Genomic DNA, 27,438 nt, shown 5'->3' with positions numbered 1-27,438 from the left:
GCAGAACTGCGGTACAGAAAACTGTGTGTATGGTGCCTCAAATGCTCATTTCTGACAGGAAGCATGGGAAATGGGATATCAGTCAACAATTTCTTTGGCATTTTGAGAGTGAGGGTGATGGTTTTCTTAACAGCATTGTGACAGGTGATAAAAGCTGGGTTCGTCATTTTGACCCCGAAAATAAGAAAGCATCAGTGGAGTCCCATCACGGAGGACCACCAATGCCCAAAAAATTCAAGACCATGCCATCGACAGGCAAAGCCATGCACAGCGTTGTGTAATGTTCAGAGTGTGATGAATTTGAAATTCATGTCTAAGGGCACTACCAAAAACCCTGCAAGGTACTGCAATACCCTCAGAAAACTGAAAGAATGAATTTGAAGAGTTCGTGCACACCCTCTCCTTCAGCATAACAGTTTCAGGCTGTGCACAAGCACTGCGACATTTGCAGCAATGTGACGCCTTGGGTTCACTGCCACTGACTGTAGACTCTCGACTTGGCCCCATCCAGTTTTCATCTGTTCGCAAAACAACACAACAAGAACACCTTTGAGGACTTCAGTCAACAAAGTCAAACATTTTACAGTGACGGTACCAACAAACTGGTCTCTCGCTGGAAGAAATGTGTTCTTTGACAGAGTGACTATGTTGAGAAATAAAGGTGTAGATAATGCAGAATAATAATTATTATTGTGCTATTTAAAAAACTTTAAGAGCTTTCACATAAAAAATTCTGAGGCATTACTCTTCAGCACACCCTCATACATTTTTAGTGCAATGCAATAAAATGGCTTAACTTTACAAAATATTATTGTATTACAATGCAGATATTGATTATATTACAGCATAATACATTAATTTTAAAAATTTCTATGAAGATACTGTTCACTGGAGTAGAAGTTTTCCAACAGATCTTTAATTCACTATGATACCCAAAAGACATTTAATGTGCCTTGGCACGTTGCTGAATACATGTGCACCCATATATGTGATTCTTTTCTGTGTTAACATTAAACCTTTGGAGACTTTTTATTGTTTTTTTGTGTTATTGGAATAGTCTGTAAGTTAACTGCAGATGAAGCAGTGTTCATGATGAGGAAGTGGGCTTTCCCAGAAGAATGCCACAACTGCTGTCCTGTAACCCTGACAATTAATTTCTCTTTTAACACCCCCTAGAGGGCTCACAACTCTTTTGTGAATATGTGCCTGGCCAACACGAAGCCCTAGTCCTTGCAGTGCTCCTTTCCTTTCTGTGCTGCAAGTCCACCCTTCTATTCTTCTTTCCCCTCTGCCTTTGCACTGGATGGGGCCGACCATGCATCTATGTGGTTTACGGTACTGGACACTCGATTTCTTCCCTCCCGGTATTCTACAAATTTTTATTCTTAAACGCATGGTCCCCATTGATGGGTTTGACCAGCTATTCATCTTCCAAATTTTACAAGTGCGGATCGTGTGGGAAAGGTCGCTCACTGCAATGTATATTCCACCTTTTGAGCCTTTCTATCTTTGCACCCTTCCTTTCTGGCCAAGGTAATACACCCAAAAACCCAGCACCCAGTGCATTAGTCATTCCATTGGGGGGGGGGGGGGGGGGGGAGATGTAGGTCACCAAGTACCTGCAGGGTGGTAGCCCCCTGAACACACAGGGAATAAATTATTGGTGCCTGAGCTGGAAGCTCCCTGTGCATGCTAAGGAGCATGTGCCTGTTATGTCTGGGGTACAGGGACTCCAAGCAATCATTTACTGGCCAGGTAGCAATTGCTATGGCTGGGTGGCATCCATGAGGAGAGCCCCCATTTTGAGTGAGTGGTTCCATGGCGGATGACTCGCACATGAAGTGAATTAAACTTTCTTCTGCTGGTCGCTGTATGGCCCCAGCAGTGTCTTCTGAATGAAAGACATATTATAGTGCAGAGAAATATGGTGCCAAAATGTTTCCTTCCCTGGCTACACTGTGGGAGTATTGTAGGGCTAGGGGAAAAGGGAGAAATACTCCCCCAAATGCTTAGTATGTTCTAGGACTGATGGGGATTTATTTTGTACTACAAAGCCATTATTCTTTGTTGAACACCTTCAGGACTGGTTTGGGGAAGTAGCAGTGATTTCAGAAATGAAAAGTGGTTCCGTTCTGATTAAAGATAGCATCCTCTGCTCAGACACAGATGTTGCTCCCCTATGACAAGCTGGGTGACATCCCTGTAACTTTTACACTTCCTTTGTCCCAGTATGGTACAGGGTATCATCTTCCACTGTGATCTCCTTTTACAGACTGATGGTAAGTTACGTGACAATTTGGAGTGATGAGGTGTGCATTTTCTCTGTCATGTCCAGCAGGGCCCAGAGGATGATAGGGTTGATACTGGGAGCTTCATCTTGGCCTTTGAAGGTGACTCATTGCCTGAAATGCTCAAGGTGATGGGGGTATTGATGTGATGTGAAACTGTGTGTCCCTCCTCCCATGTGTTGTTACAAAACCATGAGATTCAGATACATGTTTCCACATTGTAATACCTGCATCATCTGTAGGAATTGTGGATGTCAGTTGCACCTGAACATTCCTTGCACCTTTACTCCCATCTGTGTCAACAGTGGGGACCACCATTCCACCCTGCTCATTGCATGGCACGGTCTTCCAAAGAGAGAAGAAAATCCAAGAATGCAATACTCTTGACCAAATCAGGTATCAAGATGCCAAGAAGAGGTATGACCATTTGCATCCTACATGGATGATGATGTGTGCTACAGCTACGGCAATGTCATCCTCTCTAACACTGTACCATTGTCCTCCATGTTACCTACTTCAGGCCCTTACAGCTGCTCTATTACATCCACTCCCCTGGTGGTTGCAGGGGCCACCTCCTACTGGTTACCACATACCCCATTTGGGAGTAATGAGCTCCCCACCCACTGGGGACATCAGTCTTCAACTCCAGCCAGAGAAGCAATGCCCAGCATCTCTTACCAGGAATGGGTCCCTTGGGGTGCTCATTTGCCAGGAATCTGCTGATCTGCAACCAGATGCCAGCCAGTGGCTTGAGGGAGCCACAGGTTGTGGGTCATAGGACTTTGTTTTCCTCCTCTGTCCCAGAACCTAGGGTGGACAATCCCTCATGGACATCATAATCATCTAAAGACAAAAAAAAAACAAAACAAAAAACTAGAAGAAGCCCTCTGAGAAGAAGGAGATTCCAGTGGCCATCATGCCACTGGACACTGAGGTGGCATTCCTGGTGCCCCCGTGGCTCTAGACCCCCCTCCACCCCATATAATGATTCTGAACTATTGTGTATTGATGCCATATCCTCACACCTAGTGGCAGCAGGCACTCCTGAGGCATGACCTGCCTCCTTTGGCCCTTCATTGATGATGCGAGCCTTCAATGGAACTGTAGCTGTTTTTTTGGTCATTTGGTTGAGCTACGACACCTCTCATATGTTTCCACTGCTTTTTACATTACCCTCCCCCCCCAGGAAGCTTGGTTTTCAGCAATGCAGACCCATACCCTCTGTGGCTGTCGGGGCTGTTCTTACTATTGAAGAGCATCGGGCTGTGTTTGCACACACATTCTGGACTTTATCTACAAGCAAACACATGCCACTTGATACAACTTTGGAGGCTGTGGCTGTTAATGCAAGCATGTTTCTGGATTTTACTGTCCATAATACATATCTACCTCCTGACAATGAAGTGTCATGGAATCTTGGTCTGCACTGTTCTCCCAGCTCCCCTCTCTCCCCCTCCCTCCTCCCCCCTCACATTCCCTAATACTGCTTGACTTCAATGCCCACAACCCTTTGTGGGATGGAACAATGACCACTGGCAACAGGAAAGATGTTGGAAGCTTGCTCACAGAGCTTGATCTTTGCTTTTTTGAATACCGGTGTTCCCACGCACTTCATTGTGACATGTGAATATTATTCCCCCGTTGATCTTCCCATTTGCAGCTCAGACCTTCTCATCTCTAGCCATTGGAACCTTCGTGATAACCTGTGTGACAGTGATAATTTACTGTTCACCTGGGTGTCCATGCAGATGGGGGTCTCAACAAAACTGGTTGGGATGCCCCCTCCTCTGCTGTCACTCTCAGCACTCTGCCCTGTGGAGATATCAATGTGGCTGCCCAGAGCCCAACTGGAGCCATGTTATATGTATCTGACTTATTGATACCCTATTCTCCCTTCTCGGAAGAAAGTACCTTGGTGGACCCTCAAAATTGCCGTGACCATTAGAGATAGTAAATGAGCTCTCCAATGGTATCTGTTGATGGTGCACCCCACTACCTTCAAATGGCTATGTGCCCAGGTCCACTACATGGTAAAATGCCAGAAACAAGAATGCTGAGAACGGTATGTTGCTACCATTGGACTGCGTACTCCTCCTTCCCAGGTTTGGGCAAAGATTTGACACCTCTGTGGACACCAGGTGAACTTGGTATCTCTCTGAATGGTGTTATCTACAGTGAGCCAGACTGTTGCCAAACACTTCACTTCGCATTATGCTTGAGACTCTGCATCTGAGGGTTATCAGCTTGCATTTCTTGTACTCAAACAGTGGGTAGCACAAAGTCACTTACCTTTCACTATGTCATCTGGAGCCATATAATCCTCCATTCAGTGAGTGGGAATTCCCTTTGCCCTGACATGGCTCCAGGGCCAGAACACACCCTCCGTCAAATGCTCAAATGCTAATAGGTGGATTGCAATGTCACATTCTTGCCAGTTTCAACTATATCTGGATTGTGGATGGTTGAATTCCCATCTCAGTGGCGAGAAAGTGTGATTGTCTCAGTACTGAAACCAGGTAAACACCCCATTGGTGTGAACAGCTATCACCCAATTAGTCTGACTAGTGTTCTCTACAAGTTGCTCAAATGAATGGTGAGCCAGTGCCTGTGTTGGTACCTTGAGTCTCAGGGTCTTTTGATTCAGTCCCAAGGAGGTTTTTGCCTAAACCATTCTACAGCTGACAGTTTGATCTGCCAGGAGTCTACTATCTGGTCAACTTTTTCCCAGCATGTACCTTATAATTTTTTCTTTGACTTGCAAGAGTCTTATTATGATGCCACATTGCATCACAACATCCTCGTTACCCTTCATGAGTGCCCCATTTTTGTCCAGAACATCTTGTCACACTGTACTTTCCAGGTTCAAGTCAATGCTTCCCACAGTACCCCCCCCCCTGCTCCCCCCAACACACAAGAGAATGGTTTCCACAGGGCTCTGTATTGAGTATGCCTCTTTTTCTATTGGCTATCGAAGGTCTAATTGCAGCTGCGAGGACTACCATGTCACTGTCCATGTACACTGATGAGTTTTGCATTTATTATTGCTCCCCAACTAAGGTGTTGCTGAACACTGACTGCAGGGTGCTACACAGAAGGTGCAGTCCTGGGCTCATACCCGTGGCTTCTGGTTTTCAGCCACCAAGACATGCATCATACACTTCTGTCACCATCGTACTGTCCATCCACAAAAACTCAATCTTGATGACCAGCTGCTCAATGTGGTGGAGGCTTATCGCTTTTTGGGACTGCTGTTTGATGCCCAGTTGACCTGGCTTCCCCATCTTTGCCAACTTGAGTGAACATGCTGGTCACATCTTAATACTCTTCACTGCCTGAGTGACTCCAGATGGGGTGCAGATTGCTGTACACTTTTGCAGCCCTACAAAGCTCTGACCCTGTCCTGCCTTGATTATGGGAGTCTGGCATATGGTTTGGCATTTCCTTCAGCATTGCAGATGCTGAACCCTGTACACCATTGGGGTCTAACATGAAACAGGTGCCTTTCAGACGAGCCTTGTGGCTTCTATGGGTAGTTGTTAGCAACTACTGCTTAACTATGCAATACGTATTAGCTGCTTCCCTGAGCATCCAAGCTACCATGTCCTCTTTCCTGGTAGGGATATCTACCTCCCTCAACAGAAGCCCAGATCACAGTTCGCATACAGGGTCTCTGCTCTGAACTCCAATTTCCCTCACTGTCACCTCGTTTTAGGGAGAGATTGGGGATGCCCCCGTGGTGTGTATCCCATCCTCGGAAAGTCTCAACTTACCCTTTGGACCAAAAGGCTCTGTAGACCTCATGATTTTTCGCCACCCATTCCAGGCTATCCATTGTGGATATCCGGGTTTGGAAGTGGTATATAGTAATGGCTCTGCAGTCAGTGGACAAACTGGTTTTTGCCTCTTCGCATTTGGGGTACAGTGAACAATGCTCCCTGCCAAATGGGTGCAGTGTGGTCACTACAGAATTGGTGGCTATAGCTTGAACCCTCACTCAAGACGTTAGTTGTTGCAGCAGTAAGATGCTCTTAATTGGCAGTAACTACCTAAGTAGTCTTCAGACTATTGACCAGTGCTATCCTGAACATCCATCGTTTATGACTGTCCAGGATCTCTTTCCTGCCCCTGAAGCTGGGCAGTTGGTCATATTTTTCTGGAAACCCAGGTCACATTGTAATCCCAGGGAATGAATGTCATGACTGGTTGGCCAAGTTGGCTACCAGGATGCTGACTTCAAATATGGGGGTTCCAGAACTGGATCTTTGGTCAACACTGCCCATCAGTTCTTGGAGGCTTGGAACAGGGATTTGTGTGCCCTGGTTTTTCCAAACAAACTGCGAGCAATAAAGGGGCCTGTGGAGATGTGGCAGTCTTCCGTTTGTACTTCTCACAGGGAACCTACTGTTCACTGTCAGCTTCACATTGGCCACACTTGGCTGACCCATGGCCACAACCTATGTGATGATCCACCCACTCTCTGTGGCCTACATACTACTAGACTTCCCTATTTTGGCCACATTACAGCGAAGCCCTAACCTTGCCTACACACTGTCTCCGATACTAGTGTACAATGGAAAAGTTTTTGATCCGGTTGTACATTTTACCCATGAATGTGGTTTCTATTTCTCTCTGTGATGTAATGCACATTGGCTTCAACAGTTGCTTGAGGGCCTGTAGGGGTGCCTCATCACCTGCACCAACCCAGGGGGCCCATGGCTGCCTTTGCTCGGTGGTTCAGTCTGGTCCCTGCCCTTCCAACCTTTTTAATTCTTCTACATATGTTGTTGATTTATTGTCTCATAGTCATTGTTCTCTTTCATGAGAATTTATCAACTTGTCCACGTTTTCTTGTCATAATGGAGGGCGAGGAAGCACCGGTCAGATGCAGAGTTGTGCATCTCCCATCACATAATGTGTCCTGGCGGTCTCCTACTGTGTTCTGGACAGACCAACTTACCCAGCTTTACCCTTTTGCCCTTCTCTCACTTCTGTTTGCTTCTATCTCTTAGTTTTCTTGATTCTCATGCACAGTTGGGTTCTTTGTGATTTATGTTTTGTGTCCTTCCTCTCTGGGGACTATTCCTGGTTTGACACCTATAGGAATAGGATGACCTCATAGTTTGGTCCCTGTAACCCCATCAATCCATCTATCCATCCATCTCATTTAACAGTGTAGTGTATCATGTGACGAATTATACAAGTTCTGTTTGTGTGAGATTCTTGTGTTATTTATATTAGGTTTAATGATGATACACTGGCCTTTAACCATCTGTTGAAGTTTTCAAATATTTCATTAGCCGACTTTCCAGTAAAATGACTGGTACTAATTTTTATACAGGTACTTCCACTATCTGCAAAAGCAACAGAAGTGGAATCTTCTGCAAATGTAAGTGGATCATTTATGTTCATCAGAAAGTGTTAAAATAGAAACATGTTATACCCAAGTCTGATTGTTTCAAATTCTGACTTCTTATTATCATACGATTGATATGAAACTGATACACACTTGTCATGCACATAAGATAAAAAACATGAACTTGGTGTTCATCAGACTGACAAATGCTGTGGACAAAACTGTTAATTTTTGGTGTAACTAAGATCATTTATTATTTTTATTTTATTTTCCATGTCCAGAACACCATACGTTAATATCTAGTTTAAGTCAACTGTAATAAAATTTAAAGTTTAAATATATTTAGCCCAATAATCAGCTACACAGATGGCCTTATCTTTAGCTAGCGGGGTACAGCTTGTGCTGAGGTTTGGGCACATCACTAGGTGGTCGTCTGTTTGGTCATTCCCCCAGTCACATAATGGTTCCTCATCAAAGCAGCCTCATTATGCAAGGTTATGCTTGCAGTGTGAGATCCTAGTCCACAGCCTGCTGAGCTGTCCAGGTTGTGAAGGATTTGTTATTTCTAGCCGCAAGTTCTTCCTTCAGCTCCAAGGCAGTATTTGGTGTTGCCTCCTTCCATGGCTGAAATCTCCTCTCTTTGACAGTGATGGTGATTGGCTCTGACCTCCAGAGGCAGCTCTTTCTTGAGTGAAGCTACCTGGGCTATTATAAGTGCCTGTGTAGAGGATGATGATTATTTGTCATCTGTTTCTTCCTCTCCACTTTGGCAGATACTTGCCACCGTATACTGGGGGGAGTTATCCTTATGAGAGGGTAGATCTTCTCTGTTGGTGTGGGCCTCAAATATCATGATGTAAGACAACTCATTTATGGTCACATCAATGTGTTTCACATGTGCCAAATTCTTCCACACAGGTGCAGCATACTCAGCTGCTGACAAAATGAGTGCAGTGGCTGTTGTTTGAAGCACTTGTGGGTCAGCACCCCAGTTTGAGCTGGTCAGTTTATGAATGATGTTATTCCTAACACTGACCTTCTGCTTAGTGTCTGAACAGTGCTGTTTACGTGACAGAGTTCTGACCAACATTCTACCTAAGTAGTGGGGAATGTAGTAGTGCTCTAGCTCCTTGCCCTTTCCAACTCACATGGAGTTTTCTTTTGGCTTCATTAATCTTCATGTTGAAACTGCAAACTTGCATCTGTACTGGGTTTGGTAAGTATTTTGGGGCTGCTTGTTAATTTCTCATCCAACTCCTCAAAGGTGCTCCCTTGGGTGAGCATTTCCTCTCCAGCCTGCAAGTTGTCTTCAGAGACTGGATTGATATTGTAAAGGTGCCTATACTTTTCTAGGGTTATTTTTATGTTGTCATAAATCACAGGTATGGATTCCCTCCAGCAGCCTCTAGGGATGTGTTTCCAAGATATTCGTCTGGTGTACTGTATAAATGTGTCTTAGGTATCTCATCAATCTCGGTATCCAGTTCTTTTGTGAAAAATCTCCAACATACCTTTTTGAAGCTGAAATACCTTTTAAATGAGATGATATCTGGACACACTACAGCTTTTATGGTCAGTGTGATGGGTCTACATTGAGTCCTTGGTAGTGCGTTAACTACCAACTTAACAGTGTGCTGAACAATCCAATCTGTTAAAAATATGTTGTCAGGTTTGTATCCACATTCCTATCATCCAATGTTAAGAGGCTGGTAATTTTGGGTTGTGTATAAACTTGAGTTCAGATCTCTCTGTCCATCTTTCGACTTCTTCTCCATTGGAATCTGTCTCTTGGTAGCACAGTGTAGTGCTGTGACTATTGAAATCTCTGATTATGATTGTGATTGACTGTTTTCGAAAGTTACTTGGTTCGCTGAATCTGAAATCTACCCCAGGTGGCTTGTCGATGGAGGTCACTGTGCATGTCTTCAATTCAATTGTTAAAATTTCTATGTTATCTATATGTGTCATCACCACTGCTTGAACCATAAGACTAGGCTTTGTGAATATTGCACTCCCATATTGTTCATGCTGTCTTTCTGAAGCTAATATCATGCCTTTGATTGTTGGTCTATGGCTAGTGGGTCCTCTATGTGTTTCCTGTAAGATTAAAATATCACATTTGTGTTTCCTGCACATGTCAGAGAGTAAAAGTTCTTTATTTGCAGATAAACCTTCAATGTTAACTGAAGTCACTTTAAGGCCAAGATCTAAGACTTGACTTCTTCATTGCAGCTGGAACTCGTAATTGAAAACCTGCCAACACTTTCTGGCCAGTTCCTGTGTGCATTCACTGCACTGGATAAGACACTAATAACAAATGCAACTCGTAAACCTTATGGTGTGAACTGCACAACACCAAGGACAGATCTTCTTCCTTCAATACCTCAGGGACAACGTAAGTACAAAGCATGCTTTACAGTTGGCTAATTCTCTCTCATTTCCTTAGCATGTAGTTCATTGTATTTCTTATTTTGTGGTAGAGACACATTTTCTGGTTAAGAACAGCTATTCTGACCACTATTTTATTTTTGTAACCATTTGATCAAACTATGTAAAATTTAATGTCTTTTCCTTTTGAGATTTTTTCCAGAAGTTGCATAATTTTAAATGACGACATCTGTATATAAGAATAACATTGACAGGTTGTTTGACATCACCCACCATTGATCATGTTGATGTCATTGCTAAATGAAAGTTTTATCATAAGAATCATTACACTTGTGCTAAATAGTCAAATCTTTTCAGATCATTTCACAGCAAAACTATCTGTACGAATGACATCTGGACCAGATTTTGTTGCAACCAACTTCACGTTTTTTGACTGCAACACATACAGCTCGTGCACACAATGTGTTTCATCATCATTCCCTTGTGATTGGTGCGTAGATGGCCATCGCTGCACACATGACACTGCAGAAAACTGCCGCAATGACATCCTAGTAACTGGTGTCAGTGTAAGTAATTCTCTCTTGTTTGTATAGGAGACAGCTCATCTTGGGCTTTATTACTAGTAACTGTTATTGTTATGCAGACATTATAGTTGACCAAATATGTTACTTAACAACTCTCCAGCATATATTAATAGTTTTTTAAACTATAATTCTGTATAGTGAAAGCTACTACATGCAGAATCCCATGTTAAATGTGCCATATACTGCTGTAAATTGTAGTAATTGCATAGTCAACTGCAGGTACATAGTTCACATGGATTACACAGAGCTGCAACAGGAATGGGAAGACAATAGGTTAGCTGGTGAGGGAAATAGTATGAAGGTAGTAACTAGTAAATTCACAAAGACTCCAAGTAAGGATAAATGAGAGACAAGCTGCAAGAATCTATCTGAAAGTAGAGCCTTATATATCTAACACAGTGTGCTGTTGCACATGACATGTGAAAGAGGCATTTTGACTGCCCACAGAACAAATATTCCTTGTGCTAGGGTGCCAGTGTTGCTGTGAATGAGTAAGGTTGTGTTGTGGTAAGACAATGGACTCACATGTAGGAGAATGACTGTACAGATCTGGTCCAGCCATCCAGATTTAAGTTTCCTGTTCAAGACAAATGGATGAGCTTGTGCTCTGTCTGTGTAGATATCATCATTGATGGTATGTTAAATCATAATCTCTCCTTTCTTCCTTTTAATTGCTCTCTAAGACATCCAATTTTGAGTAGGGTATGTCAGATATTCATCAATGAGAAAAAGTTACAGGAGATAGAGGTTACTCAATGCATCCCACACTCTGATGTGCAAAAGGCAGTCAAGGCCGCTCAGCTGCCAACTTTCATTTCATCAATGAAATATTGTGCTCCAAAGGCCAATGTTGGCTCTCAAACTGTGACAGTTACTGAAACATACGAACTGCTTCTGTACATACTATTGCTAATCTTTGCCAGTGATTCAACCAACTAATATGCTAAGAGTTGCTTGGATAGGCAGTAGTGGTAGTGACTTTTGTTCCACCAAGGATGAAGAATACAGCTGCCCCTTCTCCATGTGGGATATGGACTCTGAGTTGTCTGTGACTTACCTGGCTGTAGCTGGATCCATTACAGCATATTGGTACAGATTAAAAAACTCCTGTTTATGCTTTTTAACTTTTCATGAATGACAGAAAATTTCCTAATTCACAGAGAAGTATTATTTTAATTCTATATTTAAAGCTTGGGTATGACTAAATATGTAGGGTAGTTGTCATAGTGTTAATATAACTGGCTCCCATTATTTTTATTGTTGCATTTACAGTGTCATATATGATCACTTTGGGCTAGAAAAAGGTGTCAGTGAATCTTATGTTTTAAGTGGTACTGTTTTTGTTGTTTCTATTAACACTACAGCATCCACAGGAATAAGACCTGCCCAGTTTTCTTTATTTTTAGACTATTTCTCTGTCTTCTTTCCTTTCTCTAGCTTCACCGTAATAACATTTCAGCTGCATCTAACAATTAAGGAGTTGAAAGAATGGATGTAGAATAAGGTTTGAATTTCTCAAATGAGAAATTCATTTGTGTTATCCTTAATTTATCACAACTAGTTTTTAACTTCCCTCGGCTGTTGATGAGAGACACTGTTCTAAATTTTAAATAATTTGTGATTTTGCTGTGCATTATGTTTGTATTTAAGCTTAGTTGATAGCCATATCTCAGGGCCTAAATGTAAAGTTCTTAGAAGCTTTGTGTAAGTGATAGTCAAAGTTCATGGGGAATAGACAGAGTCTCTCTGTCCCCTAGCTTTACAGAGTCATTATGCAATCTTCGTTGAATTGAGTCTGTAGGTCTGATGAACAGTTTTACTTAAGAATGTAAATGCATTCTACTATTAGGTAATATCATGCTCACAGTGGCTTTCGGGGCCAGCCTTGTTCCCAGGTTATGTACAGAGGCCAATGAGTCAACACATAACTAAAGGTATTGACTCCTCACAGTTTAGAAAAACTATAACACACTATCCATGCACAGACACCTTCATACCATACTGTTTCTTGCCCACTTGAGGAACAGCTGTGAGCAATGAGGCACTTCAGAATCTGTGCAAAGGATTGCCTTTTACTGTGGATGTAGTCCGTATCAATGTATTATGCCAAGATTAGAATGGAGCACATCCTTTGCTTCTCTAGAGGCCCAGATTTATTTTAGATTTGACGAAGTCCGAAAAAGAATGCACTCTTCATGTAACTTTTAAGACTTTATTTCAAAATGTCTTACTTATTCTCCATGATTTTGCTGTAGCGTGCTCTTGCATATTGTAGCATGCTCTTGCATATGAGGCAGCATCACAGTAAGAAATTTCACACCAGCTCCAATTTCCCTACTGTGTTACAGGTAATACAACAAATGAACCCATCAAAGGAAATATTTTAGAATGTATAGGGTACACTTGTATTATACTAACAGGACAACCATGTCTCATTCTGCTGGGTACCAGGACACAATGGAGGCTGGAGAAATAAGCAAACTGATACAGTAGCCAAGTGAAACTGCAATGTACCATTTCCCTGCAGGCTGCCAGCTCTCTGTTAAGTCAGAGAGCTGAAGCTGTTTAGCGACAGCACGCCTTATACTAGTAAATCTGATGGAACAAAGTTGCCCTGGCTTGCTTTGTAATCAGGCACTGTCCATTGTTCTGCCCCCTCCCCCTCCCCCCAGCCTCCCCTCCCCTCTCTTCCCCACCCACCTGCTAAGTCTATGGTGCTTGTGGTGTATAAATTATTTTATGCAACATAATTCACTTTACGTTTTGAAAAGATGGTAAAAGAAAGTTTTAGCAGGGACATTCCCTCTCTTTTAAATGATTATAAGAAAACTGTGGTAAAACTTTTAAAATTTTGTGAACTATTTAGAGTTCTACCTAGACTTTTAGATCGTAGGTTATTGTGTGCTGCAGAACATAACTGGCTCATCCAATTATAGTTCCGTGGTGTCCATCCACATTTTCTATGCTGCAAGTGTAAAATTTTAATGTGTGTCTCCTTTACCACACTCATCTCCTTATATTTTAGTATAGGTGCTAAAGAACTCGTGCAAATATCGTCATATCCACATCATCATCATCATCATTATTGTCATCATCAAGGCAGCTGTACTATAGCATGTGGTATTCCAAAATGTCTTGCATTTCTGTTTTTATATACATAATGTATGACAATGTGAAAGAATTTAATCTTGTCAAATAAATGAAAAGTATGCGTAGTTATAAAATATGTGGTTTTTGAGTTTGTACTGTTAAGGATTTACATGACAAAATGGTATTGAAATAGTCTGTTTCTATATTTTTTTTTTACATCAGAGTAATTTCTAATATAGTTGTGAATATACCCTCCTGCATATAAATAAATTTACGTATAAAGAAACAGCCACAAACAGATATGCATAGCTACTTCATTATTAATTATGGCCCTAAGGTGCAATAAACTGAATGTAGATTCATGTCTGTGAGTTAACTGTACACATTAAAATTGCAGCGAATTGGTCCAAGCTACCGAAGTGGTCCTGGCTTCTGTCCCACAATTAATGCTACTGCTGGTGGGTCCACAGAAATTCTTGTATCATCTGGTATCAAGAAAAGCATAAGAGTCAAAGTTCATATTATTGGGGTAAGGAATACTTTGTTTTGTAGTAGTTTCATGACTTCCAATGATACTTCCAGAGTCGTTAAAGAATTATTACCTGAAAACTAACTGTGATTATGTATGATTTTTCTTTGTACTTTCAAGTTTTACTTGGCTTTTCATAATAATATTTTATATGTAGGTATATTTGTTTTTATTTTATAATTATTGATTTGCATGTGGCTGTTTACAGCAATTTATTGTGCAGACCCGCTTTATGTGTCAATTCAACATTGAAGGCCGTGTGACAAGTGTGAACGCTCAGCTGCTAGGTGACACCATATACTGTGATATGATGGAATTTTCATATACATCACGGGCTCCAAATATAACCGCCACATTTGCTGTTATTTGGGGAGGCTCAAAGCCACTGGACAATCCTGACAATATACATGGTAAGTTTGTCATTTGTAATTTACAGCTACTAAAATCCAACAAACATTTTTGCATGTTAAATATTATTTGTGAGTGAAATATAAGACTTAGCCAAGAAAACATTAACTGTCAACACTCTGAATGTAAGGCCTGAGACAGAACTGAAAAAAAGAAAACTTCAATATATTGAGTTACTAATGGATATTATATAACCAAACAAATTATTATTGTAAAAAAGGTAAATGAAATACATTTAAAAAAACGTGAGGATTGTGATAGGGAAGACTAAAAATTCACAGTTTATATCGAGCTTTTGAAAGCAGTATTTTTTTATGGGATTAGAAGAAAAAAAAAGGACACAAAAAGACACTTGAAGGCACTGAAACTGAGGCCAGATCACTCAAACTTTTAAGTTTAAGAAGGGAAATTAGGCTCGGTGTAGAAGGTAAACAGTGTAAACAACTGTAGATGATTTTCTTTACATCAGAGAAATTATATATGCTCACACAGCGTTTTTATTATGTGGAAAAAGAGAGTGCTGCAGAAACGATAACCGATGCGGGAGTTTCAATGAGGTGATTGTGGAGAAAATTAGTAGTACATTGAAAAAAATGAAGAAAGAGAAGAAGCTAAAGATGATAAAACTAATTAAAATCACTATCAGTTGCAAATATGGTAAGAAATAAATAAAAACTGCAGATTTTATGTTGAGGTATTGAAAGTAGAGAAAATAATGAAATAGAGCAGTTTCTGTGGAGACAAAGAATGAGGTGAAGGAAAGGTTCTCACAGATGATCAGAGAAAAGATAAAGAAATGAGGAAGTAGTGAGAAAGGTCAATATTAAATCTAGTCAGCTGACAGAAGACAGGTATGCTTTAAAGATTAAGGTTGAATCTGTGCTTTGAGGGACAGATACAAAATGATGGGTTGGGAAAACACAGGCAGTGAAATCGTGGTCTATTCCTTTTCATAATACAGAATTGTTGTGCAAAAGCTGATTGTAAAGTACTGTACTGCAATGTACAGTTTGAAATAGACCATTGATCATCAGTCTGACATGAGAGACAAAGAAAAGAGAAAATGCTTTATCCAATCCACAAAGTTTTGAAATGCTGGTCATTAAGGTGGAACTCACAAAAAACAAAACTTCATGTTGCATACTAATTCACAGCACATCCTTTTTATTAGCAGTTGTAGTTTTACTTACATTTATTTTTCTTTAATCTAACTATCTTTCAGTACTAAAACAATACTGGAAAGTTCTATGTGGAGTAAAATTAACCACTCAACTTATATCTGAGCAGTCAACAGGTACACATACTGGACTGAAATCATTGCTAAGTTTTCATCACTAAGCCTTTGGGCAATGTTAGTTTTCAGGAAAGTACTAGTCCAAAAGCTTACCAATGATTTCAGTCTCATTTTATGTGCCTGCTGACTGCTCAACTACTGAACTATTTGGTGAGTCATTAGCTTTACTCCTTTTCCTATTCATGTTAAGCTACTATGATTCATCATTAAGAAATATAGTCTTTGCAGAGTTTGTTCAATAATCTTACGTCATCTTTCTAATCACAGTTCTGATTTTAATTTTTTCCAGTGGTTATCTACCGATGTCGTGACATGGCAGACAACTGTGGTATGTGCCTAGCATTGGCAGAGAAGTACGGTTGTGGGTGGTGCCAAGTATCAGATCGCTGTGAAGTAAAAGAGCAATGTGACCAAGGATCTGGTGTCTGGTTGAATCGCAATCAGACCTGCCCAAATCCTGAAGTAACAGATTTTGAACCACAGCTGGGTCCCTGGGAAGGTGGAACAAATATAACCATCTATGGAATAAACTTGGGAAAGACATTTTCAGATATATACGGTGGTGTGAGTGTAGCTGGAATTCAGTGTGAACCTTATGAGCAGTTATACATAAAGACAAAGCAGATTGTGTGTCGCGTGGATGGTCCAGGGACAAATGAGCCAAGGCGTGGTCCAGTTATTGTGAGGGTTGAGGACTTTCGTGGAGAATCAAAACACAATTATGAATTTGTGGATCCTTTGATAGAAGCTATTACACCAAAATATGGTCCACGGTCTGGTGGTACAGTGCTGAAGATATCTGGCCGCTTCATGAATGCTGGAAGCCGAATCTTGGCTTTTATTGATGATTTGCCATGTGAAATAACTGAGTACGTATTAATTATAACTTTGAATGTGTTGAAGTATATTGCTGAATATTGTTACATTGTGGAGAAGTGACTTTATTGTCAGTTGTAGCATTTGCGAAAGCTGATATTACTGTTGGTGTACAGTAGTAATACGCTGTGTTGTCACATATACAACATTTTACTTTTGTTAGTCAAGTATTTTTATGAACTGTGGATGTTAACTGGTGCCTTGTAGTACTAATGATAGCTAACATAAGTTCTTGTTGTTCTTAGGACAAAGCCAGATGAAGCACTGTGTATTACAAGCACATCAGATAGGCAGAGAAGTGGGAAATTGCGAATGAAATTTGACAAGGGCGACAGAATTTTTGACAAAGAACTGTTTGAGTATGTGGAAGACCCTACTATTGAAAGTGTTGAATCTGGTGTTGCAGGACAGGTAGGTGCTGCTTGAGATCACATTACTGTGCACAGATGGCAGTGCAGAATGTTCGTGAATGCTAACGAATGTTAAATATTTGTATTCCAGATCAAAATTCCCAAGGGCATTCCAGCCGGAGGCATAAGAATATCAGTATCTGGGAAGAACCTAGCTTACATACAGAATCCACAGATGTATGTCTATTATGGTGACAAAATGTTTGAGAGTGTAGGTATTCATTTTATTGCTTTCTGTTTCCATCAATTCTTTACTGTGTTCTAACTTTTTGATGATATTATTTAACAGAAATGTATTGTGCAAAGCAACTCAAATATGGCATGCTCATCACCAACGATTGAAATAACCAGTGAACCGGATGCAGAACACCCTCTCACTCTAGAATATGGCTTTCTGATGGATAATGTAACTGGTGTTCGTAACCTTTCAGTAAAGCCTGGATACAGTCATTTCTTATTGTATCCCAATCCAATTTATGAACCATTTGACGAGGAAGTGAAGTACTACAAGAGTGATTACTTGACAATCAATGTAAGTATATTCTTGTACTCTGTTAAATGTTTTGGATTTGCAAATTTGACTTCTTGTTAACTTCAGTCTAGAAGAATATATTTGATATCACCTATTAAATAATTAGCAATAAGTGTTCTACATGTTAATATTTTTGCATTAACATAGTTTAGGCTCAATTTTTATCATAAATAATTTTATGTAATGAAAAAAACCCACAAATATGGGCAGAATTAAATTTATTTTGTATAATGGAGATAGTTTAGAAATAAACAAAGCACAACCATTTTTTTAAAAAATGCATATTTTATGTGTGTGATGCAGATTTCAATTGACGTAGGTGTCAAAATTGATTTTAGGAAGTGGATCTTAGTATAAACAAAGCACAACCATTTTTTTAAAAAATGCATATTTTATGTGTGTGATGCAGATTTCAATTGACGTAGGTGTCAAAATTGATTTTAGGAAGTGGATCTTAGTATAAACAAAGCACAACCATTTTTTTAAAAAATGCATATTTTATGTGTGTGATGCAGATTTCAATTGACGTAGGTGTCAAAATTGATTTTAGGAAGTGGATCTTAGTATGCACTTTCAATAAGATGGAAAGGTAAATCTCTGTCAGTGCAACAAGTATTGTTATTGTGGGTAAAATTGTGTCTCTTGACATTTAATACTCACAATGAAGCAACAAAGACGCAAACTCTTTGGCATCATCCTTGAATAAATAGACTGAAGCTTTCTGACAGAGATCAAAATTAGATAGTCAGTTAATCAGAAACTGTATATATCCACATATGATTTTCATAATGTAGTGTGACAAATTTGCAGAAATGTTTTGTTTAATTTTACCCAGCTCTATAAAAAATAATAAAAAAACCCTTGTATCATACCTGTAGTGAGTTCTGCCACTGGCATCCATTATGCGCCTGTCACAGAATAAATAATTCTTACTATTTTCATGAAAGCTCCAATGCATATTCTATAACAATACATAATTTCATTGAGAATAACACTAGATGTAGAGCTTCTGAATTCGTGAAGCACCAGCTCCTCCATAACTTAACTGTTATCACAGTAAAATACAGTGTGGTCATAAACAGTGTGAAAAGCTTGTAAGGGTGTTGCAGGGTAGGGTGTGCTTAGAAAAAATTGTTAAGGAAAAAAAATTTGAAATGATGTACTGTTTCCAAGTTAATTAGCACAGAAGTTAGTCAATCAGTCCATTGCATGCGCAAATTCAAGAGGCCTGTAAGAGATGGCCGGCCGCGGTGGTCTCGCGGTTCTAGGCGCGCAGTCCGGAACCGTGCGACTGCTACGGTCGCAGGTTCGAATCCCGCCTCGGGCATGGATGTGTGTGATGTCCTTAGGTTAGTTAGGTTTAAGTAGTTCTAAGTTCTAGGGGACTGATGACCACAGCAGTTGAGTCCCATAGTGCTCAGAGCCATTTGAACCATTTTTTTTGGTAAGAGATGGTGTTGCCAAATATATTTTTAAAACCAAACTAGAGAGTGATACAAAAATTGGACATGGGCTGATAGTAAGGACTGAAGTGGAGCCAAAGGCTGAGCAGTCTCATGTGGTATCATCTATGCTATGAGAACAATTGATATTAATTGTATCTGATAGGCTGCTTGAATTTGCATGCACAGTGACGTGGCCACTTCAATGCTAAATAACTTAGAAACAGCACAATGTATAGATGTTTTTTTTTTCATAACAATTATTCAAGACAGGTGCAAGCTTTACGGACTGTTTCTGACTATCCTGTATGTTTCAGAGATTATATGAATTCTGGATGATCTCTTTGTTGCAGACTTATTCATTTACTAGCAAATATACCAAAAAAGTCTTTGTTTTTCCATGTAATGCCTGTGAAACATTTGACAAAGGTGGAAGCAGTTTCATGTCTTTTTTTTTTTCAATTTTAATTTTATTTTACAGACTTTGTGATTAATTTTTTCTGTTTACATAGGGTCAACATTTGGACAGAGCCTGCCAAGAATCTGATGTTGTGGTCCAAATAGGCAAAAGTTTTTGTAATGTAACTTCACTTTCTCGTCAGCAGTTGACTTGTAGGCCTCCAGTTACTCAGCCACCAGCACTGGATGATGATGGCCGCCCAAACACACAAGAGTTACCTGAAGTAGTGGTTAGTTTGTTTCCATATTAATACATTGCTTTGTTGCTGGCAGAAAAAAGTTCATGTGTTTTGCAACCACATTTCACAAAAGTCTCTTGAAAACTTCCTTTTCATGTCATATATACCATGTCATGTATACTAATTTTCATACCTTTTAGTGACAGTTAACCACTTGTATGATCAAACTACATTTAGTAATCCAAAGCATTGTTAATACCATTGATTCTTTTTTTATTTTCAGGTAATTGTTGGTGGTAAACTCAAATACGTTATTGGAAAATTGAGCTATGCTTCTCCGAGTGCTATTAATGGTCCACTATCAAAACCAGCTTTGTTAGGAATAATTATTGCTATTGTTGTATTGTCTCTTGTTTTTATTGGATTTTTAATTGCGTATCGCCGTAAATCAACTGAAAGTAATCGTGTACTGAAAAACATGCAAGAGCAGATGGATATTCTAGAACTTCGTGTTGCAGCAGAATGCAAAGAAGGTATGATACTTAATGTGGTCATTAATTTGGATATGTGCAAGCTATTATTGTTTTGACTTTATACTCAACATAATATGTAAAGGAAGTGCCATGAGAAAAAGTTAATCTGACTGCATAAAGAAAGATAATTTTGCTTCCTAACAGCATTTGCCGAGCTGCAGACAGAGATGACTGACCTCACAGGTGATCTAACATCTGGTGGTATTCCATTCCTGGACTATCGAACATATGCAATGAAAATATTATTCCCTAATATGGATGACCATGCTGTCTTGCAGTGGGAACGGCCAGAGTTATTACGAAAAGAAAAGGGTCTTAGATTGTTTGGTCAGCTTATAATGAATAAAACATTCCTGTTACTTTTCATTAGGACACTGGAAAGCAATCGATACTTCTCAATGAGGGACAGGTGAGTTACATACCATAATCTTAGTTTATTTAATAATTGCTGCATCAACAGTATATTTATGGTATAGTGCAAAACTTCAATGTTGTTCTGGTGGTTGTGGTGGTGGTGGTGGTGGTGGTAGTAGTATGGTGGAGGTTTTTGTTGTTGTCATTGTGGTCGTTGTATGTAGAGAAAATATTACATTGTTAGTTTTCAGGGCAGAACAAGCTGTGTGACATACCTACTTATCCAAGAGATGATCACTTTTCAGATTTCAGAACTCTAAATTATACTCATTGAGCTGAAGGGAATATTGTGAGAAGCTATTTTGGCAGTGTTAATTTTGACTAGTTTATTGTTGGTTACAGTATTTTATGGCTAGCTGTTTATGACATTTTCTGTGTTTAAAACATCATATGCACCTAATGGATTACTGTATTATAAAACAGCTTCAGTTTACCAAGTATTGAGAGATATGTGCAAAAAAGTGTGATAAAAATATTGATTTTTCAGAATGAGATGTTCCTTTGTATGATACAAAAGACAAAAAAAGTGTAAGAGAGATATCAAAAGTGTCATCCTTCACTTGGGATGTCCTGGCTGACCTAACACTTAAACCCTGAATAGCCTGACACTCCCAGCCGGTCATATCAGTTAGTAGATGAAGTAACCTCTGTTATTGAAAGCTAGAAACTTTGCCTCCACTCTTTGTGTATGTGTCATGTAAATAGCAACTTTTTCTGCCGAAGTCTAATAGTAACACTGTAGTGATGATTATATTATTTTTCACAGTGACAAGTATACTTTTTTTCCCCTCTGTTGGAATGTCATGTATGATCTTCAGGATGCACCACTGGGAAATAAATTAATTTGTTATTTTCTAAAACTAGATGGCAACATTTGTACCTTCTTTCATTTGTCTTCTCATTTTGCGGGTGCTCGTTTTTAGATCATCCGACACATGTAAACTTGCCTTAATGCCCCTCCTTCGCCTCCCCCTCCCAATACTCTTCTGCCACTCAGTTACTGCCACCACACATGCACACTCACAAAAGATTAAATTGGTTACATGAAGACAAAATATGTTACGAAATTTTCTTAACACCAGCTGGGTGTGCGACAAGTAATAAAGAGTTAGAAACATAGTTTATTTGTTCAAAAGCCCTTTATATTGACTGTATGTAAAGACTATCAATAAGTTGCATTGTCAGGGCATTGTATTTGGCCAGGACGATCTAGCCATGTATCTGCATGTATGTTATATAGTGAATGGCTCTGACGGTGGAAATTGTCCTGAAGTTCATAAATATTTTCAGTCATTTTCTTATGTGCCTGTTTACTGCTCAATGTCTCAACTATATCACAACTGCTTACCTTTACTCCTTTCGTTACCTAAATATCAATATGTTGGTAAAGTCAGATTGTTCATATTTTAAGAAGGATCATCTTGAATAAAACAAAGACCAAAATTTTGTTGGAGAAACCCTCACAAGACTTACTGATGGCAAACTATGAAACAGAAATCTTTATTTTTAGTCTTTGATCAGAAAGTAAGTGGCTGAGAGAACAAATGGAATTCAGTAAAAGTAATTATTTTATATTACTAGCATCTCACAAAACATGTTTGCATAAACGCTAAACACACAGTTTACCAAAGAATTCATGGAATTACATGACAACCTTTTGAATTTCTATTTACATTTGTGTCTCTGGACAGGGGAACGTCTTGATATAATGAGTTTGAGATTCATTTGTATAAAGAAATATTATTTTTGTGTATTTGGTTGATGTTTCATTCTAGACTAGTCTTTTCCAGACAGATGGCACGAAGAACATTTGTTTGACAAATAATGGAATTTGTAACTTCAGACTTGAATTTCATGCTGAAAAATGACATTAGTTGATTTCCCTATCAAAATAGTTATATTCTAAAATTTTAATAATACAGTAAAAAGATGGCAGTTAAAGTGATCTTGAAATGAAATATAAACAAAGTGAAATGTCTATCACTATTTCATGTTATCACCATTGTATATACAGTTTTTTTGATTCTGCTGCTTGTGTTTTTCAGAGTAAATGTTGCATCATTGATAATGGTTACTTTACAAAGCAAAATGGAATACTGTACTGATATTTTGAAAACCTTGCTGGCAGAACTTATTGAGAAGTGCATGGAAGGAAAGAGCCATCCAAAGTTACTGCTCAGAAGGTGAGTTTCTTGAAAACATTATGTAAATCATCAATGGGAATAACAAACAAATACTTTATGGAGATATGCAGTATGTCAGTGATGATTTAAATACACTTTCTAGAGCTCTTGTGTGTATATGTGTAAGGCAGGGTTGTATATTATCCCCACTGATTTTCAACATATCAACAACATCCGATATGATGATGACACAGTAATATTTTCTGATAGTGAAGATAGTTTGCAGTACCTTGTCAATAAACTTGCACACAAAAGCTCTGAATATGGTCTAGATGTCAACCCTCAAAAAACGAAATAAATGATAATCAGTAAAAACAGTCTCTGCATGTCACATTAAGGTGGCCAAAATCACATAGAGCAAGTACATAAATAAACGTACCTTGGCACTACAGTAAATGACCAGTGTGATCTTTCTGATGATGTGAGCACTCGAATTGGAAAAGCCAGGGCTGTCTTTAATAAGATGGCTAACCTTTTCAAGAATTGTGGCTTAGCAGTGACGACGAAGATCAGACTTCTATAATGCTTCTATGGTGTTGAAACATGGACTCTGACAGAATTGTTGGGTATGTGGCTGGAGGCTTTTGAGATGTGGCTGTACAGGAGAATGTTAAGAATAACATGGACAGTGCATGTCACAAATATTGAGGTTCTACAAAGAATGAAGGAAGAGAAAAAAGTACTTGCGACTGTGAAAGCAAAAAAGATCCAGTACCTGGGACCCATCATGCAGAACAACAACAGATACTATTTCTTCCAGACCATCCAGCAAGGAAAAATACCAGGGAAGAGAAGCATTGGCCAGAGAAGAATATCCTGGCTTAAGAACATCAGAACTTGGACCTCTAAAACATCTACAGAGCTATTTAGAGCTGCAAGTGACAGGAAAAGCACTGCCAAGATGGTTGCCAACATCCGGAATGGATAGGAACCAGAAGAAGAAGAACACGATTGAAATTTGGTGAACCAGGAAAATATTGAAATTTGAAATACTGTGCCTCTTGTATCTGATTCTTTACATAAGGAAATTATAATATTTGAAAATCTAAAATTTCTGCAATGACCAGTTTCATCGTATCAATAGGCATGTCTTCGCATATCAGATGGAATTACTAAAAGAGTGTTGTAGTAGGAATTGTAAAACAGGGCAGAGGTCTACAGCACACAAGACATAAATCAAACATCCGAACCTGAGGAGCTTGTAGACAAACATACAAATGAAAACAGAAAGATGCTGAAACAAAGTTACTAGACCTACAGAGTCCTTTGTTAGGTAAGGAAGGTTTGGGTTGAGATAGAAACTTTTATGGGCAATAAAATTAGAGATGAATGGTGGAGAGAGAAGAAAGGAGATTGAAGGGTGGTTTCATTCCAATTATTCATATGGCTGTCAGGAAACTAGAAGGCACACTTACGAGCATTAAAGAAGTAGCATAGAATGTAGAGCATATTATATTTTACATCCTTTCCCCTTATATATATTGTCTCCCACTCTCCACACACATAGACACACATTTGAACAAAACTTAAGTTTTACATCTGTATATATTAGCAAATGTCAGTGACGTTTAGTAGGTTGTAAGTGCTGTATATAACTTACATGCAAACTGATGTATTCTGTTGGGTTTGTATTTTAGGACTGAAAGTGTAGCAGAAAAGATGCTGTCAGCATGGTTTACTTTCCTCTTATACAAGTTTTTGCGTGAGTGTGCTGGGGAACCTCTTTTCATGCTATTTCGGGCAATGAAACAGCAAGTGGATAAGGGACCTGTTGATGCCATAACATCAGAAGCTAGATATTCTTTAAGTGAAGAGAAACTTATACGGCAGTCTATTGACTTCAAACCTATGGTAAGAGTTTCGTGAACACCTTAGCATAATTACATATTTTTGTATTTATTACTATTGTCAATGTTCTGCAAACACATCAACAAATGTACTGTTTAAGTTTACATCCTATAATGATCAGTGCATTCAAGTTATGTATGTATAATTTTTATGATGTTACAGTTGAAAATCTTTTCTGTCTATGTGTGTGTGTCTGCTTAGTAAGCTGTGGAATGCTAAATAGTGTCAGAGTGTGACAGTAAAAACTATGCTCAATTTCTTGGAAATGGGGTATATGAACATTACATTTGACATGCAGGGGTATTTCTAATATTATTACTGTAAGATACACTACAGAGGACACACTTTTAAATTTTTTATTACTGTTACTTCAGAATTCACACAATTCTTAGAATTTTACATTATTATGTACTTAAAAGATATGCTTTAACAAGCCATTTGTTTGTTGTTATCTTTCCCAGACTGTGTATGTGTCCATTTCACAACAAGCAGTATTTGTTGGAGGACTTGATCCAAATACTGAAAATGTACCTGTTAAGGTCTTAGACTGTGATACAATTTCTCAAGTGAAAGAGAAATCCTTAGACACAATTTACCGTGCCACGCCATACAGCCAGAGACCAAAGAAGGATGATCTGGATCTGGGTAAATTTTATGACAATCACTGTCTTTTTACTTTATAATATAATCCTAAATGCCCAGTATCAAGTTGTATTTGCCTTGGCAACTAATTACAAACTTTGTATGTCAATGTATTTTGCAAAATTCAGACTCCAAACCCAGAGGTTTGATATTTGATTCTTTATCGCTCTGATTTTTTCTTGCATATAATGTGATGTACACTCATGACAGTACACACTGTAAATGGAAAGGTGCTGCGATACACTTATTATAATTCCATATTTGGTTATAGTAATTTTGTAATAGTTTGAACAACCTGATTCAAAGGATAGATGAATAGAAGAGCTTACTACTGTAAAAATAGGCTTATGCTTAGGAAGCTCTATGGTTAGTGATGGTTTTGTCCATTTAAGCTGTACACTAGTTCTGACAGTTAAATGCAGAGTTTTTATAGAAGAAAGTATCCCATATTCTTGCAGGAGATAGCAGTGTCAAAACAGTGGATAAAAGGTCTTATAAACATATGTTCAGAAGTAAATACTTGTTGAGATATGAGCCATTTTACTTGTTTAAGAATGGACAGTACTCAGTGGAGTGTGTGTTCTTTCTGTTGCCTTTCCATAATCATTTCTTACTGGTTGTGTTTGTTTCTCACTATGGTGCTGTTGTTATTTCCAATCCTCATGTTACAGTACCTGACAAAAATGTGCCCCGGTTCATCTGGCCTTCATCCTTTAGATTTTGAGCTATGGGACCTTTAAAGACATTGATGTGTTCTGTACCAATTGACAACAAACAAGTATTACAGGAGCATGATTCCTCACAAATGAAAGCTGAAGGACGTACAAGAATGAGTGATAACCACATTAAGTACCTCATTAAGTGTACTCAGCAGACAGATAGCTATCGCAAGACAGAATGGCTCATAACTGACCAAGTATTTGTTTCAGGACATCTTTTTATGCGACCTTTAATAAATAATCGTGTGTGTGTGTGTGTGTGTGTGTGTGTGTGTGTGTGTGTGTGTGTGTGTGTGTGTGTGTGTGTTGGGGGTGGGGGTTGGTTGGTGGAGCATATTAAATATAAGGACTTTGACATTATTTGGGATGTGCCACAAATGTAGACTCACCGAAGTGCAAGAAAAGAATTCCTGTGAGAGATGAAAGTGGAGAAATAACTCAGAAATCAAATTCTTGCTAATAGAATTTTTAACCTGTTTCTTTGTCAGGGATGAGAGACAGCCAGAAACAGAAATTAAATGGAAATAGAAGCACTGACACTTCAGGAAAGGCTTTGGTTATCTGTCTTCAGTGATCTCTTGCTTGTGAAACATCATCTACTGAATATTTAGTTCCTTTATTCTAACCGACGAGTATACCTTTTAACTATTGTAGTACACATGGTTCGTACTTTGAGCACTGTATTTTCTTGGAGCAAATATTACTGTGACTTTATGATCTTTCTAGTTGTAACTATCCATACCATGATCAATATCTTATTTGCTTTCAGTCTTCTCTTCATCTCAAGTATGTGGTTGGTATATACAGGAGACTTGTGTCTTGTATAGGCTACTTACTGTCTTGGCATTTTATAATCCTCAAGTGGCATCTTCTCACATCACAATGTATCTAGTATTAGTGCTCCTTTGTATGGTTTCTCTCCATTCATTTGGTGGGAATATTTGTGTAATTGCCTTTTTTTGCTTATAAATGTCATTGTACACCTTCCATCACTGTTCAAGTCCCAGTTAATTCTCCATTCATTTGATGGAAAGCAGTCAGTTGACTTTTAGGTAAAGGTGATACATAAAACTCCATTATCAAAAACCATTGAAAACAGAAAATCATTCTGTTGTAAATTAGCTTGCTACTTCACCATATAGCTTTTATCTTTACAACAAATATTTTTTAGTGAATGGTTTTATCAACATTAATCATTTGTTTAGTAATTCTTTATGTATTTGTTGTATTTTTGCATCTACACAGGTCACTGTGTTGAATGAAACAA

General features: G+C 38.9%; 1 protein-coding gene across 2 annotated transcripts in view; it reads left to right on the top strand.

Moving 5' to 3' along the window:
• The window catches only part of LOC126248689 (plexin-A4), a 995,564-nt gene that overhangs the window by 948,047 nt on the left and 20,079 nt on the right, over positions 1-27,438 (top strand). Inside the window, exons 9-23 of one of the 2 annotated variants that reach the window (XM_049949967.1) lie at positions 7,627-7,674; positions 9,874-10,036; positions 10,387-10,595; positions 14,101-14,232; positions 14,441-14,642; positions 16,224-16,803; positions 17,056-17,221; positions 17,312-17,431; positions 17,510-17,752; positions 19,707-19,883; positions 20,116-20,365; positions 20,510-20,774; positions 22,825-22,962; positions 24,600-24,813; positions 25,272-25,455. In XM_049949967.1, coding sequence (XP_049805924.1) covers positions 7,627-7,674; positions 9,874-10,036; positions 10,387-10,595; positions 14,101-14,232; positions 14,441-14,642; positions 16,224-16,803; positions 17,056-17,221; positions 17,312-17,431; positions 17,510-17,752; positions 19,707-19,883; positions 20,116-20,365; positions 20,510-20,774; positions 22,825-22,962; positions 24,600-24,813; positions 25,272-25,455 — 3,091 coding nt within the window. The remainder of the gene's footprint in view (positions 1-7,626; positions 7,675-9,873; positions 10,037-10,386; positions 10,596-14,100; positions 14,233-14,440; positions 14,643-16,223; positions 16,804-17,055; positions 17,222-17,311; positions 17,432-17,509; positions 17,753-19,706; positions 19,884-20,115; positions 20,366-20,509; positions 20,775-22,824; positions 22,963-24,599; positions 24,814-25,271; positions 25,456-27,438) is intronic. The other variant, XM_049949968.1, reaches the window with a different exon arrangement.

Source organism: Schistocerca nitens, chromosome 3, assembly GCF_023898315.1.
Source record: "Schistocerca nitens isolate TAMUIC-IGC-003100 chromosome 3, iqSchNite1.1, whole genome shotgun sequence".
In the NCBI taxonomy this organism is placed as follows: domain Eukaryota; kingdom Metazoa; phylum Arthropoda; class Insecta; order Orthoptera; family Acrididae; genus Schistocerca; species Schistocerca nitens.
The sequence above is the reverse complement of the archived record's forward strand: the minus strand, read 5'-3'. Positions and strand labels throughout refer to the sequence as shown.